General features: G+C 50.6%; 1 protein-coding gene across 3 annotated transcripts in view; it reads right to left on the minus strand.

The window, feature by feature from the left end:
* The window catches only part of Cdep (Chondrocyte-derived ezrin-like domain containing protein), a 48,549-nt gene that overhangs the window by 7,127 nt on the left and 25,670 nt on the right, over positions 1-15,752 (minus strand). The window contains exons 9-11 of one of the 3 annotated variants that reach the window (XM_066301324.1): positions 15,573-15,691; positions 12,742-13,125; positions 170-12,131 (exon numbers count right to left, since the gene is read on the minus strand). In XM_066301324.1, coding sequence (XP_066157421.1) covers positions 3,361-12,131; positions 12,742-13,125; positions 15,573-15,691 — 9,274 coding nt within the window. In that variant the 3' untranslated portion in view covers positions 170-3,360. Of the gene's footprint in view, positions 1-169; positions 12,132-12,741; positions 13,126-15,572; positions 15,692-15,752 lie in introns of those variants that run through there. The other 2 variants (XM_066301326.1, XM_066301325.1) reach the window with 2 other exon arrangements.

Genomic DNA, 15,752 nt, shown 5'->3' on the forward strand with positions numbered 1-15,752 from the left:
GGTACTCATAGGTAATCTGCTATGGTTCCTAGGGAAATAAAGGCATTCGCATGCAACGACGAACAATACCACATATCAAAGTCCTACCAAAAATCACAAAGGGCTCACCTGTGGAAGCGTCCAGACTTTCCGCTCTTTAACTAACTAAGAATGTTAAATAATAGATGACTTTAGAAGAGTTCTCATGTATTTCATTGCGGTTTTACAATACTCCGAACGTTATAGGTGCTTAAAGTTGTTCAAATTCATAAATTTAGGAAGTGCACATGGAAAACTCGAGTATGGAAAGAAAGGGGCGGCCGTTGCGTTTGCCCGAAAAGCTCTTAACCGGCACGTGCCGAATTTCCCATCTACAATAAGGATCCTTAAAAACCATAACGATACGCTAAAATTATCAAAAAACCTAACGGCATTGTAAAACTAGTACAAATCGCTTTGTAATGAGGCAACATCCATTTATCTCTCGTAACAAAATCCATTACAGGGTCAAAAATATGTACAATCGCTACTTCGCTAGATATTTCATTACAATAACGGATAACTAGGTATATTAAATATCACAAAAATTAAAGAGGGTCGTCCTTACAATACTAGTACGTTAAGATTCATTGACTACTACATATAGAGTTCAAGAGATTATTTGCTGGAACCAAGACGAGCGAGCGCTGAGCTTTAGGCCTCGGAACGTGTTCTACATCGTTCCGTCCTCGCCGCCGTTTCATCGCGACGATTTCGCACGAATCGGCGCAATTGACTGCAGTTCTTCCCCCAAGAGCCAATTGGGAGATGTCCCAAGCTCTAACGGAATATATGCTCATCGAGATGAGTTCTCATCGAACGGTTACACGAGGTTCTCAGCTTCGGGACGCCGTGACGGGATATCGGACCCGCCGCTGGATCAACCGTGCATATCGTTATCTACAACGTGGCGCGAGCAAATTCGCCCTCCTGCTACGGAGAGCGCGACGGGTAAAAGCGGCAGAGGAACTCTGCAAGGTAACAATTAAGATTTCGTTCACCTCTGGAAGACGACAAGTCAGATTTGGCACTAACAATACTGGTAGGTTTTGATTGTTTGGTTTTCCTTACTTGGTTCCCACGCAAGTATTAGAATTCGTGAAACAGTTATAAAAACTACTGTTATACGAAAATAACGCGATTCCGCGACGGTCGAGGCCCGTCGTTGAGGGCTGTTACCTGAAGTCGAGACGAGCCTTTTGGCCGGTAAAATGGAGGGGTTTTGTGCACGAAGAAGTAAACGTGCGTGACAGCGGTCAACAAGCAAAAGAATCGTATTTTTTCCACTATAGAATCGATAAGTAAATTTTGATTTTATAAAATCGCGCTCACCCGCGCGGGGCGCAGCCCCGCGCTACGTGTTCAAAGCCAGATGAACAATCGCCTCGTCATCCCTTCGCAAGTCAGCTTCACTCGGTCGAGTTTAACCCGCAACTGCTGCTGACGGGGCCAGACTGACCCGCAGACCTGTTGCTCACCATTTTGTCAAGATTTCGCGATTTTACGTGCGTCACTTTCAGCCCCGGTCAAGACACGGGCCTCGAGAAATCCGCGCTGCTGGGCCGACGCGACCCACCGGTGGTCGTGACGTCTGTTTGCCCTTTCGCCAATTTATGTCGATAAGTTTCGTGTCATTTACACAGAAATTGTTACGTTTCATCGTTGCAATTTACGCGAAAGACATTTGTCGCAAACGTGGTGGGCAGAAGCGCTTCTGGGACGTTCAACCGACACTTCCGTGCACCGCGAGTGCTGACGCTGCCGTCGGGAAAACGCGGACCAGTCCATCTTCCGCTGACCGGTCATCTGTGCGTTTTTTCGGTCAGTCGGTTAGGAGGCGTCTTGGTGTAAGAAGCCGCCTCAGTCGCGTAAATTTATCGTTACTTCCCGTCATCCGATCGTCCAACAAGTCTTCTTCCAGCGTCGTCCAAAGCGTTCGAACGAGTTCTCCTAAGAAGAATAAAAAATGAACGGGCTCTAAATGACGTCACTCCCGACCACCACCTCGCACTCCGAGAACGACACGGAACGTGCGAACGAGCCGCAGAGCGACACATCACATGACGGGAGCTCTCCGAACTAAAGAGTACGTCCGACAGGCACTCGACAGGGTGCGGCACACCGGATTGTCGTGCAAAATTAAAAGCTTACTACCCGAATGCTGCTTATTGCTCGAAGCTCGTTTCAGCTGCGGAAATTTCTACATCCAAGTTGATGAGGCCCGCGCTTTCGCGACATCCGTGTCGGAACCCCTCCTCTACGCGACATGTGCCAGCGATATTCCCCCTCGGAGGTGGAGTGCCGCCAACCTTCGCGGATGACACAGTGCTTCTCGTTAGACGTCGAAACTCAGAAGCTGCCTCCTTAATCGCCCAACGATACCCGGAGCAACTGGCAGAGCGGCTAGGAAAATGGAGAATGCGTGTGAAAGCAAATCAAGCCGGGCAACCTTCGCCTTGCGCAGGGGGAGATGCCCTCCTGTGAAACTGCTTGAAGTCCCTCTCCCACAACAAGATTCAGCAAAGTAGGTAGACAGACTAACGTGGAATAATCACATCAAAGTAGTAGTAGTAGTAGTAGTAGAACGAATGCGGTTTGCAATAATTGCAAAAAGTACACTTGCCAGCAATGCGCTGTTGCCGTTCGTCCGAATTGCGTCGAATCGCTTCAGTTACGCGTCCAGCAGTTCTAAAACTGGCAACTTTTAGATTGTCAATTCGCAACAATGTAAGTTTATCCAACCTTCCAGTAAGCAATGCGCTGGGCCACCACGACCACCGGGTCCACGGGGGTAGGCCCGCGGTTGGCGGTTTTGGCGTCAGCAGCAGTTACGGGTTAACGATCGTTTTTCGCCGTGGCAAACTACGCCCCCTGCGGAGCGAAGCTGAATTGCGTGAAAAATGTCAAATGTGCCATCGAAGAGGTTGCGCATGCCCGGTGACCATGGTCGATGTGACCTAGATCAATTAATGAACAATCCCGCCGCGGATCGGCGGTACGTACGCTCAGCCGCAAAAGCGACGACGAATCGGCTCAGCTCAGACGTGAGAATTCGTCAGGTAATTTTCACGTCTGGCGAGCGGTCGATGATTGCCGGGAACGCGAATTAACATCTAACGGCCCGGGAAAGGGGTCGTAAACGTACTATTTTGATCTTCAACGAGCGCACTTCGGTTTCTTCCATTTTGATTCGATCTCTGCTCAAATCAGCAAACCACGACGAAACCAAAGAAAATGAGACACCCGTACAATGAGAGCACGATAGCAACAGGACCGATAACCAAACCGAAAACCATCAAAAAAAGCAGAAATTTGGCCTATAAAATGGCTAATCTATTAAAATCAAATATGCGGCGTCGGGTCACTTTCGAAATCGTCCTCCAACAGTGGCGGAGGAATGGAACTGACGTCAAATCCCTCTGAGAATTCGTGTCTGTCTTCTTCTTCTCTCTCCATTCGAAAAATATCGGATCCAGACTGAGAATCTCCATCTGGATAGTAACCTTCCTCGGTGTTGTAGTGACGGGAGTCGTGCACTAATCCAGATTCGTATTGGAAATTGGAAGCCATTTCTTCCATGTTCCTCTCCCTGATGTATTCGCTGTACTCGGTCAGGCCGTGCTCGTGCTCCACGTAGAAATATTCGTCTATAACATGCTGATCTTTGTCGCATTTGGCCTTGTTCCTCTGCTGTTGCAGCTGCCGTTTCCTCCTGTAGCCCCTCCTTTCCCTTTCAGATTTGCTCTTGGGGGATTCCACCGAGCTGGTGGAGTCGTTTTCGCTGGGAGGACTCTTGGCGTGGGTCAGACTTCTGGAAACCGGCCTTTTATGGATTCTGGTCAGAGGCACTGTCGCAGTCTTACTCATGGGAACTGGACTAGTTCCCGTTAAGGGAGTACTCTCGCTGCTCAGACTGCTGGAGTAGTAAGGAGAGCACTTAGCCAGCTTCAAATTGACTTTAACGGGCCTATCTGTGCTTTTAGACACGGCCGAGCCGGCCAAATGGTACTTCTGCAAATACCCCTTCTTCTCTTTGTCGTATCGCTGAGTGTGTACGGTTTTATGCTCCACGGAGCTGCTGCTCTTGTCTGTGTCTGACTGCACTTGCACCGGGATTATCATCGGCCGTTCGGTGCTCTTGGTAAAAAACTTGGAGGAATTTGTGCTTAAGCTCGAAGAAAAAATCGAAAAATCTTCAGAGGGAATGTTCTTCGGACTCCTCTGATCCTGCACGATGTCCTCGATATCGACGCTAGACCCCAGTCTTGTAGGCGCCCTCTCTGGAATCGAAGCGGGAGGAAAAAATTGCTGCGCCCCCAAAGCTTTACCATCGGGGCTGGGCCAATCAGAAATGCTCGGTATCAGCTCCGTCAGAGTGCTCTCTCCAGTGGACGCTGTACTCGACAGTTTCTGAAACGGATGGCTGACGCTTTGCTGCTGAGCCTTCAAGGTGCTGCTCTGAGTCGAAGACCACTCAGAAATGCTTTGAGCTATGTCAGTGAGAGAGTTCTCATCACTCTTTAGACCGGAGCTGCTCTTGGTGGTCCCACTATTGCTGGACAAATTCTGAAATTTCACAGTATTAGTGCTGTTGGACCACTCTGATAAACTTAGAGCGATGGAAGTGTCCTCGGAGTGAGAACTGTGGGTGCATTTAGTGGGTTTCAGGGCAAACCTCACGGTTCCATCTTCAAGATTGGTCCCCACCGAGCTCGTGCAGTCCTCCTCGCTATAGGAACTGTGCGATCCTGCAGGAGAAGTTTTCCTCTCACTTCTGGATTCTTCAGAATTGGTGCTGCGTCTTAAGGCCGTCGGCGGCCGCAACTGCTCACTGCGTGGAGCATTGTCATCGACATCGACGAAAACGTCGTCGTTCAAATTAGAAATGTTCAATTCCTCGTCAGAATTCGACTCTTGAGTCTTCTCCTCTAGAATTATCTTAATTCCACTTGGTCCCACGCTACAGCTCTGACTATCCGACAAGCTCTCACTGATGTGCTCGGAGACCGCAACATTCTCGTAAGTGTGCGTCTTCTCCATGTCGAAATCTACAGTTCTATAATCGTCGCTATTCGAGTCATTGTCGTAGGTGCTATGAGTGCTCGACTCTACAGTCACTCTACATGCCTCCTCTGCTGGGGAGATGTAGTAAGTTTCGATGTTCTCTACTATAGGGTCCTGCACGCTCGACGGAGGGCTGGGCCATTGCTCAGAATCCTGGCTCTTCAGGGAACTCCGCAGTCCGAAGGTTTTCGGCAAGTTTTTGCTCGGAGGTACATACAGCTGAGTGGTGAGCTGTACCGAGGTGTCCGAGCTAGGTAGCTCGTGCATAGCCAGCAGAGGTTTTTGAGTGTGGGAGGGAATATCGGGGAGAGGCCAGTCTTCGCTTTCCTGACTGCTCTCCTTCTCCATCCTTTGATGCTCCTCGAAACACTCTTCGTCGATGATAGTATCGTCAGATCCCTGTCGCTTCAACCTCAAACCCCTCTCTGAGGTGATAATTTCTATGTCGTCCATCGATAGTTCGGCCATCTCGGCGGACGTCCTTCTATCGTCGGAGATCTGCCTCTGCAGTAAGCTACTGAAGTTAGGGGCGATATCGGTACTAGGCTTGTTGTCGCTATGTCTGCTTAAATCCTGTAGTTTGCTGGCCTTGCTGGCACTGCTGCTCGCGAAGCTCATGGGTTTCTCATTGGTAGGCGTCTTCTTCTCGTCGTAAATGTGGTCGTGACTTGGGGACTCAGAGCTAGCACTCACTTGGGGATTGCTCGATGCCATGGACTCGTCGTTCATGCTGTCGCTCTGAGTGCTCGCTTTGGTGGAGTCCTCCTCTAAACTGGACTTCTCGGAGTTGGTGCTTCGCTCGGATATTCTGGATAAAGTGCGAGATAGAAACCCCCCGCCCGAATACGCGCCGATGATCTCAGTGGCGCCGGCTAATGACGTTACCGAGGGGTATTTGAAGTTCGCAGGGAAATTGGCCAGGTCTTCGGGAAGCTCCGTGCCCGACACGTCGTCGGCCTTATAGTAGACGTCCGTCATTGATGTGAAATCAACCGAATCTTTGCATAAGAAATACTCGTGTCTCTCCAAATCCTGATCGGGGGGCAAGAGGTTGTCGTCGAAGCTCTCAGACCCGCTGCTGTCCAAGGGAAACGGCTTCCAGGTGGAACTGAGCTCCTTGGGGATGTCCCCGGACTTCTGGGTCCTGACAGCTACTCCCAGACTTCCGGAACTGGATTCTGTGTCCAAAGAATTTTTCGACTCGGTCGACAATTTCTCCACAGAGAGTAAATTCGGTTTGTCCAGGTTATTGCGTCTGCCCACCGAAAATGAATCGTCCACGGAAGATTTTTCACCCGAAGACAACTTCTTCGATAACTTTTTATGTAACTTCTGGCTCAGTTCCGAGTCTTGAGACCACTTCTCCTCAAATGGATAGGGCTTCTTGACCCTCTCGTTGTCCGAGTCGGTGGTCTCTTTCTGCAGCTCGTCTATAGTGGCCAAGTCTTTGGGAATCTCGTTCGCCTCGTCTGAGCTCGATCCTTCGAGTTTCTGAGACCCTTCGTCAATGGTAAAAGCGCGCCCTAGGACGCAGATCCTCGGACTTCTGGGGCTCCTCGGGCTCTTGGGCTCGTCGGATGAGTGCGACGACGCTTTGTCCAGTTGTTCTTTCGTGGCGAACATCTCTATGTTCTGGCTCAAACCTATCGCTCTCCCCAAAGAACAACTGACGCTAGACTCGTCGGTTTCCTTCACGTTGCTGGGACTCAGCTCCTTTTCTCCGCTGGTCCACGACCCGGTATCGCTAGATTTTGATTGGTCAGAGGCCCGTTTTATGAGCTTCAGCTTGGATTGCTTGGTACCCGCCTCAAGCAGGTTTGATTTCTTAGCTTCTGATTCCTGCTCGGTACCCTTTTCCGGGGAATCTAACGTCGCGTTATCGTAATCTAAAGAGCTTTCCGCGCCTGCGTATTCTTCGCACTCGACGGTCATCCAAGAGGCCGTGTCTTCGGATCTGCTCCTCTCAGCGTTTAGCTTTAATAAGGCATCTTTGTGATCAGTCACGGTCACCATCAAGAAATTCGTGTCCACACCTTCAGGTCTCAGGTCACTCACTTCGGTCAAAGACTCGTCTTCGCTGGTTATCCGCACCAAGCTCTCGGGCATCAGAGTGCTCTCATCCGAGTCTTTTCTCCTCTTTTCCAGCTTGCGCCTAATGAACTTGCTCATCGTGTTGGACGCCTTCTGCATCTCGGCCATCAGTTCCTTGTCTTTGTCAGACCTACAAGACGACTCCGCGGACTCATCGATGTATTTGATGTCCAGAGAATTGCCGAAGCTCAGCTTTTCTGTGCTGATCGAGTCGGAGGAGCTTTTGCTTTTAGTGTCCATTTTTCTCAAATCTGGGGGTTTCGGCGAGGAGCAGCGTTGCTCAAAAAAATCACCCCCGGATTGGACAATTTCGATATGCTTTAGTTTCTCGTCCTTCTCCCCGACGGATAACCAGACGTCTAAACTGGTACCCTCCAAGATCACGTGGTGCTCCCCGAGGGGTTCCGTGTGAATGTCCGCGGTGACGGTCTCGTGGAGGGCGTAAGATTCCGGAGAGGCCTCTTCGAGCTTGTCTCTTTCGGTTATGCTCTTAATCGTTTCAGGTTTAAAATCGAACTCCGTGGACTTGTCAGCCTCGTCTTCGGATTTGCTCCGCTCCAAATCCAGGCTTTTGCCCATCCGTTGCACTCCCCTCTCCAGGTCGTTCCCGTTCAGATTCAGTTCCAAGCTCTTGGTCAGCTTTTTGTCCAGCTTTTTATCCAGCTTCTTAGGGCTTTTAGTAACTATTATGGCTTCCTCCAGAGAGACATTCGGTTCAATCGTGTTAATGCTGATCTCCAGCTTTCCTCCTCTTTCTCTAACCGTTTCCTCAATTTGAGGGAACACCGGTAACACGTCTTTAACCGGACTCTTTAGGATTTTGGTCTGTTTTATCGCCGTCTCGTAGAGCATCTGCTGCAGCTTCCTGCGTTCGGCTATAACTTCTTCGCTCTCCTCTTGGCTCTTCGTACGCTCTTTGCTCCCCAGCCTCTTCAATTCTAGTTTTTCCAAAGATCTAGCTTTCTCCTTCGGGATCGTTCTTCTACTGGGCTCCATTTCCTGACTCTTGGTCCTCTTAATCTCCGGCAAGGCCAGTGACGATTGGGCCGACAGTGACGTGTTCCTATCGTCATCACTCTTTACTTCCGACTCGGCCGATACCGCTTTTTCGGTAAATAGCTTGTGCGTTCTTTTGGACTCTTTCGCCCCTTTCCTAGATTCGGTCGAGCTGGACTTCGGCCCCAGCGGGGGTTTGGTCGCGGTCTTATCCTCTTTCGTCGCAATCGCCGAGTCTGGCACTTTGGGCCTCAAAGATTGTTTGCTCGAGGACTGCCTCGACAGCTTGGGCTTCTCCTTGGCTCTCACATCCTTCGAAAGCTGAGGCTTCTTGCCGATGCTCTCTTTGGGGGGCTTGGGAGGAGCCAGTCCCTTCGGCGGCAGTTTCGGTTTGGTCTTCACGGTGATTTTCACATTATTAACGTCGGGCACTATTTGATCGCTATCTCCCAGTGATCCCTCCTTCGCCACCGCTCTGGGTCGCTCGCAGACAACTGGGAAAGTTTGCTCCGGCACGACCCCGTTTCCGACGATCCTCCTGGAATCCCCCGTCTCCACGTCAGATATTTCGGTGGAAGTGGCACTTATGAGGTGATCTAACCCGCTCTCCCTGTCGGTGTGATTAGGGTCCTCCTCGTCCACCGTGTCATCTTTGCTTGAAAAGGAATTCAAGGGGGGTAGCTTCGCAACGGGGATTATGGGAGCGTCCAAGCTCCTCGCGCGGCGGCTGGGCAGAGGGGATTCCAGAGCTTGTTGTTTCTGCAGGAGAGTTATAGCCGATCCTTCCGAGAGGTTCAAACGGGCATGCGCGAAAATAAGAGGGCTCTGCCCCTTGCTCCTCAACGAGGGCGACATTATCTCGGTTATTTTAGTTTTCGCAGGGACCTTCAGGTCCTTCAAATCGTTTTCGATCTCTGCTTGGAGCAGAGCTTTCTCTCTCGCACGCTCATCGTCTATGGTGGTAAGTTCGTTGTCCGTCGTTTGGTCATCCTTCAGCGTTTCATCCAAAGACCTGTCTCCGTCTTCCCTCTCCACCTCTTCTAACGTCCTCAACAGTTCAGCCGGTTCTGCGAACACGGCTTGGAGGTCAGTAGATTTAATATTAAATTCGTCCTCCGAACTGGGGATCGAAAATGACCTCTCCGAGATCCTCCTTAGTTCGGTTTGCTGGGCGTTCGGATCTAACCCATTGAGAATGTCCTTATCGGTTTTTTTCCTTGTGGTCGGGGGCGAGCCCTCGACCTCAGTTGAAGACATTGTATATTGCAGGTACTTCCTCTCGGACTCATACTTAAGTATTGATTCCATTTCTTTCCTCATCTGAGGAGGAGAGAACTCCATTCTTGTGGGAGTAGCTTCGGCACTTCCAAAGACATCGTCCGAGTCTAAAGACTCGTCATCAGAGCTGAAGGAAGTAATCCTCACTTTGGTTTTATTGGTTTTACTCCCTTTCCTGCCGGGTTGCATTCTGGGTTTGATGACCCTCTTAGGTTTGATATCGGGCTTGCCCTTGTCCATAATTTTGGCCTTGGAAGGTTCCACCAGAGGCTTCTTCTCCTCCAACTTCTGCGGCATCTGAATGGTTTTCTCCTCGATTTTCGAATCTAACTTCAAATGCCTGGGGTCAGGTTTAATGGCAAGTCTTTGCAACGGTTTCAGGCTCTCAGTTCTTGAACTGGTCGGAGAGTCGCTTTCAATCTGGCTGAGTTTTGAATTCAGGGTTTCCAGCACCAACGGGTCGATGTGGGTGATGTCCCTTTTGGGACTGGATATTAGCTGAACGGGGGGTATGGTCTTGTCCACTTCTAAAGTGACCGGATTAACTTTGGACAGGTCAATGTTCTGGGTAAATAAGAATGACGTCTCAACTCTGCACTCTGGAACGTCCGTCGGAGGTAAAGTTTTTCCTCCCTCCTTATCGCCCGCATACCTCTTAACGTCCTCTTTCTGCGAGGTGCCGTTCATAATGTGCCTCTTGTGGAGTACGTAGGAGATGTCCTCGTCTTTAGGAGGCAAGTTGATCAGATCCGCCTGGTTCTTGGCTCCCAAGATCTCGAACTGGCTCTTGGGCACCTCGAACTTGGTCTTCTGGCCTTCGATGTCCCTCTTCAATATGTCGAAGTGACCGAATTCGGCGGTGGGCATCTCGAAGTGAATCCCCTTGTACTTCGTGATCGGGGGAGCGCTGGGAATTTGCTTGTACAAGTAGTCTTCATCGCTGGACTCGGCGGGGGTCAAATCGATCGACTTTTGGTGCATCAGAAGCAGCCTTCGGGAGTTGTGGTTAAGCTTCTGTCTGGCTAACGAATTGGGGTCCGATTTAGTTCTCTCGATGGGCTGGTGAAAGGGCAAATCGTGGCATATCCGAGGTTCGATCTCCATGAACACCTCCCTGTAACTTCTGACTTCTTTCTTGGCGACAGATGAGTCGATGTTGGGCACGACGCTGAAGCCGTGATCGCTGAAGTCGCTGCTCTCCTGCAGCGATTGAATTCTATCCTCGTCGAAACTGAATATGTTGCTCTCGGATTCGGTTGATCGTTGAGCACCAGAACTGTTCACGTGTTTGACGTCATCGATTTCCGTGGACAAGCCCACGATGGTTTCGGGCCAAATGTGCGTGGTTTTAGAGGGAGAGGGCTCGCCGAGGCAATGCAGTTTTTCCGCTATCGGGAAGGTGTTTTGCTCGATGTCCGAAAGGATTTTGTCCACTCGGAGGCTCTGTTCGGTCTCGACGGTGTACACGTGTCCCGAATCTAAATAGACGTCTCCGGAGAAGTCGGGGTACGCCGGCAAAACCGAATCTGACGGTACGTGTCTCTGCTTTTGGGTGCCGTAATTCCTCTCGAAGCTGATCCTCCGATCGTAGTCAATTTTTTTCATATACTTCACGTCCTCCTGCTTCGCCGATGCGTCGAAATACTCGCTCTTGGACTCCACACTGGACGTTCTGGAGTCGAAGTAATGCCTTTCCAAGTTATCGGCGCTTCTGTTTTTCCTTAAGGACTTCTTGGTCTCGTAATCGCTCCTGGACTCTTGGCTGGAGGTTCTCGAACCAATTCCGCAAGGTTTCTTCAAGCTCTCCTTGCTCGACTTAATCGGCTTCGCCTCGTAGTAATCGCTCTTGGACTCGGTGCTTGAGGTTCTCGAAGACTGCTTGAATTGCTTATAAAAATTCCCGTCCGATTTCCTAGGGGTGATTTCCCTGGGGAGGTCCCTAGGATCTTCCATCAGGAAAATGTCGTGGTCGCTGACGCTTTTGAACCTTTGCCGAGTTCCACGGTCCGAGTCACTGTCGGAGGGCATGTAATTCCCCGAATCGAGACTACAGCTCCTCGTGTTAAATGGTTTCGGTTTCTTATAGTCGACCGAGGTGCTATCGTCCGACTTCTCGATCAGCTCGTAGCTGTCGTGGGACAAATCCTCCTGCGAATCCCGCAAATCATAATTACCAGGATCTTCGACCGACTCCTGGGAATAGGACGCAGTCCCAGGAAAACTACTCGAGTACAATTTCGCAGGGGTCGCCATTATGTCCTGCTGAATTTCTAAACTACTATCGCGCGAACTAGCACTATACAAAGCCCTATGGTCGTCGTATATGGTGACGGGCGAGTCCTGTTTGCGCTCATCCAGGCTCACCACCGTCTTTTCGAGAGGTTTCGGGGATTTCGCTCTGCGTTTAGCTTTCCCCGTCTCTTCGAAACTAAAGTCGTACAAGTCTCTACAACTAGCGCTGCGCTGCCAAAGCTTTCTTTTAGCAGGGACACTTGTCGGCTCGTAAGAATATTCCATGGGGCTTTCCGGCCTGGGCGAGGAACCTAGGTCGTTTTGGGACTGAGTCTGCGAGGGGAGGTAATTGTCAACGAACGGTTGAGATGACGGGATGGGGTGGTCCAGGCTGCCCTCTGATTTGTGACTAGAGGGCGTCCGCGAAGTAATGTGAGTGTGAATGATGATACCTAGGAAAGTTAGTAAAAAGGGCGTTGTTAGTACGTTAATGGGAAATGTATTGGAGGAGGAGGAGGAGGAGGGAGGAGGAGGGAGGAGGATGAGGAGGACGACGACGAGGAGGAGGGAGGAGAGGGCGACGACGAGGAGGAAGGAGGAGAGGACGACGACGAGGAGGAAGGAGGAGAGGACGACGAGGAGGAGGGGGAGGAGAGGACGACGAGGAGGAGGGGGAGGAGAGGACGACGAGGAGGAGGGGGAGGAGAGGACGACGAGGAAGAGGGAGGAGGATGAAAATAGTGAAAAACTGACGGACGAATAGGTACAAGTGATTGATAAATAAAAAGAACTGCATGGGCCTCGGTTCGAAACGAAATGGATTGTGGGTATGGGAGAAATTTATGCCAAAATACAACAGAGTTGAAATCATTTTTGAGGGTTATTTCAAAATTCGGCGTTTTGAAGACTCAAAAAGGTTTCATGGCCCAAAACAACTATTTGTACGTTGTCGCGATTTAAAAACCCCCTCTGAAATCACCTTAAAAAAGAAAAAAATAGAACTGTTTTATTCCCTCAGAACCTTACACTCGTGAGATTCTCACTGAACGCATGTCGACTTACCGGTGTCTGCTCTGTGAACAGCCGCGCGCACGGCGAGCGGCGACACAAGCTTCCGATTGGCTGTGACCGCGGAGATGGGCGTGCCCTTGTCCGGCGAACCCAATGGGCTCGCGGTCGCAGAGCTCGCGACCGACCCCGACCGCGTCTCCGTCGGAGAAGGCGAGCTCATCGTCGGAACAACAGCCGGCGGCCGAGGTACCATAACAGTGGCCTTGGTACTGGTACTGGTGGTGTCGGTGACCGAGGTCCAGGATGTAGCTGTGCCGAGGGGGCGAGAGGCTGATCTCGTCGTCGGAGAAGCCGGGCGTCCGCGGACCCCACGTGCCTCCGTCCCCGCTGCCGCGCCCATCGAGCCCAGGGACGCTGAGAGTTTGGATGCTTCCACTACGAATTTATTCATACTCGTCATCATTTTCCAAGCGAGTATCGAATAGAGCATAGAAAACCCGCGTGTTTTTCAAATGAAATTACAAAGTCCCTACTGCGAGGAACATCGCCCTCGAGACCGATTTGTTACAGTGCCAGCGAGCCTCTAAAGCAGATAGCTCTTGTAACGAGCGGTTCTTATGGAAGTATCTTACTGGCAAAGTTATCAGCAGCTCGAAAAGCCGGGCTGCAACGCAAGTGTTTTCAGTTTTTGCCCTTACACGTGTTACGGGGTCGTGTATTGGTATCGATCAGTGCAAAATTCCGAAGGCCCTACTGGCTCAAAATAGGACACCGCTCTGCGTTCAAAAACGCAATTTAGCTTGCGAACTGCAAAACAAAGTAAAAAATTTAAAAAAAGTGCCTGGCCGCCATACTCCTATGTAATTAATGTCGGAACAGCCATGTCATGGCCCTGTGGCGTTCGTCACCTACGTCACATATCGCTCGAAATGAAAGAGTCAAATGAAGCATCGCTCATACCGCAAATGACCGCGGCCCTACGCGATCCACCCGAAGACTGCAATTGTTAAAAATTTGTTTTTCGTGACAAAATGGTGAATTGGACGAAAAAATAATGACTTCTGTAGCAGTATTGATTGAAGTATTGAATACGAAATTGGTGTACGGTTTCATACACTGACTTTCACATGAAGTGCACCACCCTGTAATACTAATAATTATTGTCTCGTAACTTTGGCAAAATAATGCTTCATAATGGAGTATCAAATGACCAAAATTTCAGTAAAAAGATGCAACATTTGATAATTAAAAAATTAATAATGAGTGACGTACGGCAATGCGAGCACGTGCTCTTCGCGGCATGTTTCAGCAACAAACGATCAATATCCTCCTGGGGTGTTTCACTCCACGCTACCTCAAGGTGATGTCGTAGGTTGTTAGGAGGCCTCGGTAAATTTCGAACACGGCGACTCACCACGTCCCGAAGACGTTCGATGGGCTACAGGTCCGGCGACCGTGCAGGCCAAGGCAGCATTTCCAATCGTGCTTCTTCCAGGTATTGTCGAGTAATGTGTAGTCCTGCATTATCCCGTTGGAAAATGCCATTTGGTGAAGTTTGCACGAAGGGCACTAATACTGGCCTCAGAACGTGGCGACGTGCGTTTGGGGTGCTTGGAACGAACACAAGACAAGATCTTCGACCAACGCATATCGCACCCCACCATGGTCCGATCTACTGCGGCAGACATTGTCGTTTGAAATCGACCACCAGCGGCCATCCGTCTAGGGGGGCGACCTTCACGTGCGTCGCTGCTGCGGGACGTCCAGCTGGACGACGTTGCTGACCCCTTTCTTCTAGACCGCATTGTCGCAATCGCGGTGCGGTTCAATTCTCACGGAGAGAAAGTCCACCCTCCTCCGTGCAGACAATTCGCCCTCTGTCGCAGTCCGAAACGTGGGAGGAACTTCGACGCTGTCTCGCTGAGGGCATTGTGAGATGTCTCGCTCACAAATCAACAACCAAATGAACTGATATTTCCATGTAAAATCCATCATGAAGCATCGTTTTGCCTTAAAAGACTTAATTGTTAGTACTACTGGGTGGTGCGTTTCGCGCGGCAAGTGAGCGCATGTGCAGAGCAACCTCTCAGCAACAAGCGCAGCTGAGGCGATATTAATGGAAGACGCTTTCATTCTAATTATTGGGACGTTGATTTGGGGCTCGAACTGCGGCCTCGCGTGGCATCGCTCCGATTCTGAGGCCGCCCCTACGGCGAAGGGTCCATTTAGTGCCAGTCGCGTCCCCGTCTTCCGTCGGGCCATTTTGCCGTCACCTCCGCTAGACAAATGACTTTGCACGTTTCTGAGCCGTTCTTTCGGACGAAGTCGCGCGTGCGCACCGATCGAGACGGTTTCAGAAGTTTGGCAGGTCGCGACGCAAACCCTCCACGGCGCGTCTCAGAGCTGCCCACCTGCGTGGAGCTCCCTGCCCGGTCGGAGTTAAGCCGACTCCCGCGTCAACTGGCCGATTGGACGGTAAGTTCGTTTTTTACCAAAAAAAAAATAAAAATAAAACGGGTAAGCGACTTACGAGAGTGCGTTACGCCACGAGCTTTCTTCCAGCGAAACGTTCTTCGACTGCGCGACCCGCCTCGGGCTTACCAACCGCAGAGGCGATTCGAGAGGCCGCAAAGGTTAACTGACGTGTTAATTTCAATTCGGCAAAACTCCTCTTAAACTAATCACAATTAACGCACGCACACGCCGTACAAATCGAATCGGCCGATCTAGGCGTTGCCGCATCGCCGAGCGCGATGCGGCAACGCTGCTCGGCACCGGAAACGCGTTTTCTCAATGCAAACTCCCCGGGGATCGATTGGGGCGCAGTCGCGTTAAAGCAGCATTAAAACCAAAATCAAAAACAAAAAAGGGGGGTTACCTACCGCTCAAACTGCTGGCAGCCAAGGGAAGGAGAGGGTGGGCGCTTATGCTGTTCCCAACCGCACTTGTGTGCACGTTGGAGGCGCTCGAGTGCGCACTCGAGTGTCGGAATGAGTGAGACCTGGGCAAAGGAACGAGGAAAGTCAATCTAAGGTCTTCAACACTTAAAACACTTAGCTCCT

This window comes from Euwallacea fornicatus, chromosome 39 (assembly GCF_040115645.1).
Source record: "Euwallacea fornicatus isolate EFF26 chromosome 39, ASM4011564v1, whole genome shotgun sequence".
NCBI lineage: Eukaryota > Metazoa > Arthropoda > Insecta > Coleoptera > Curculionidae > Euwallacea > Euwallacea fornicatus.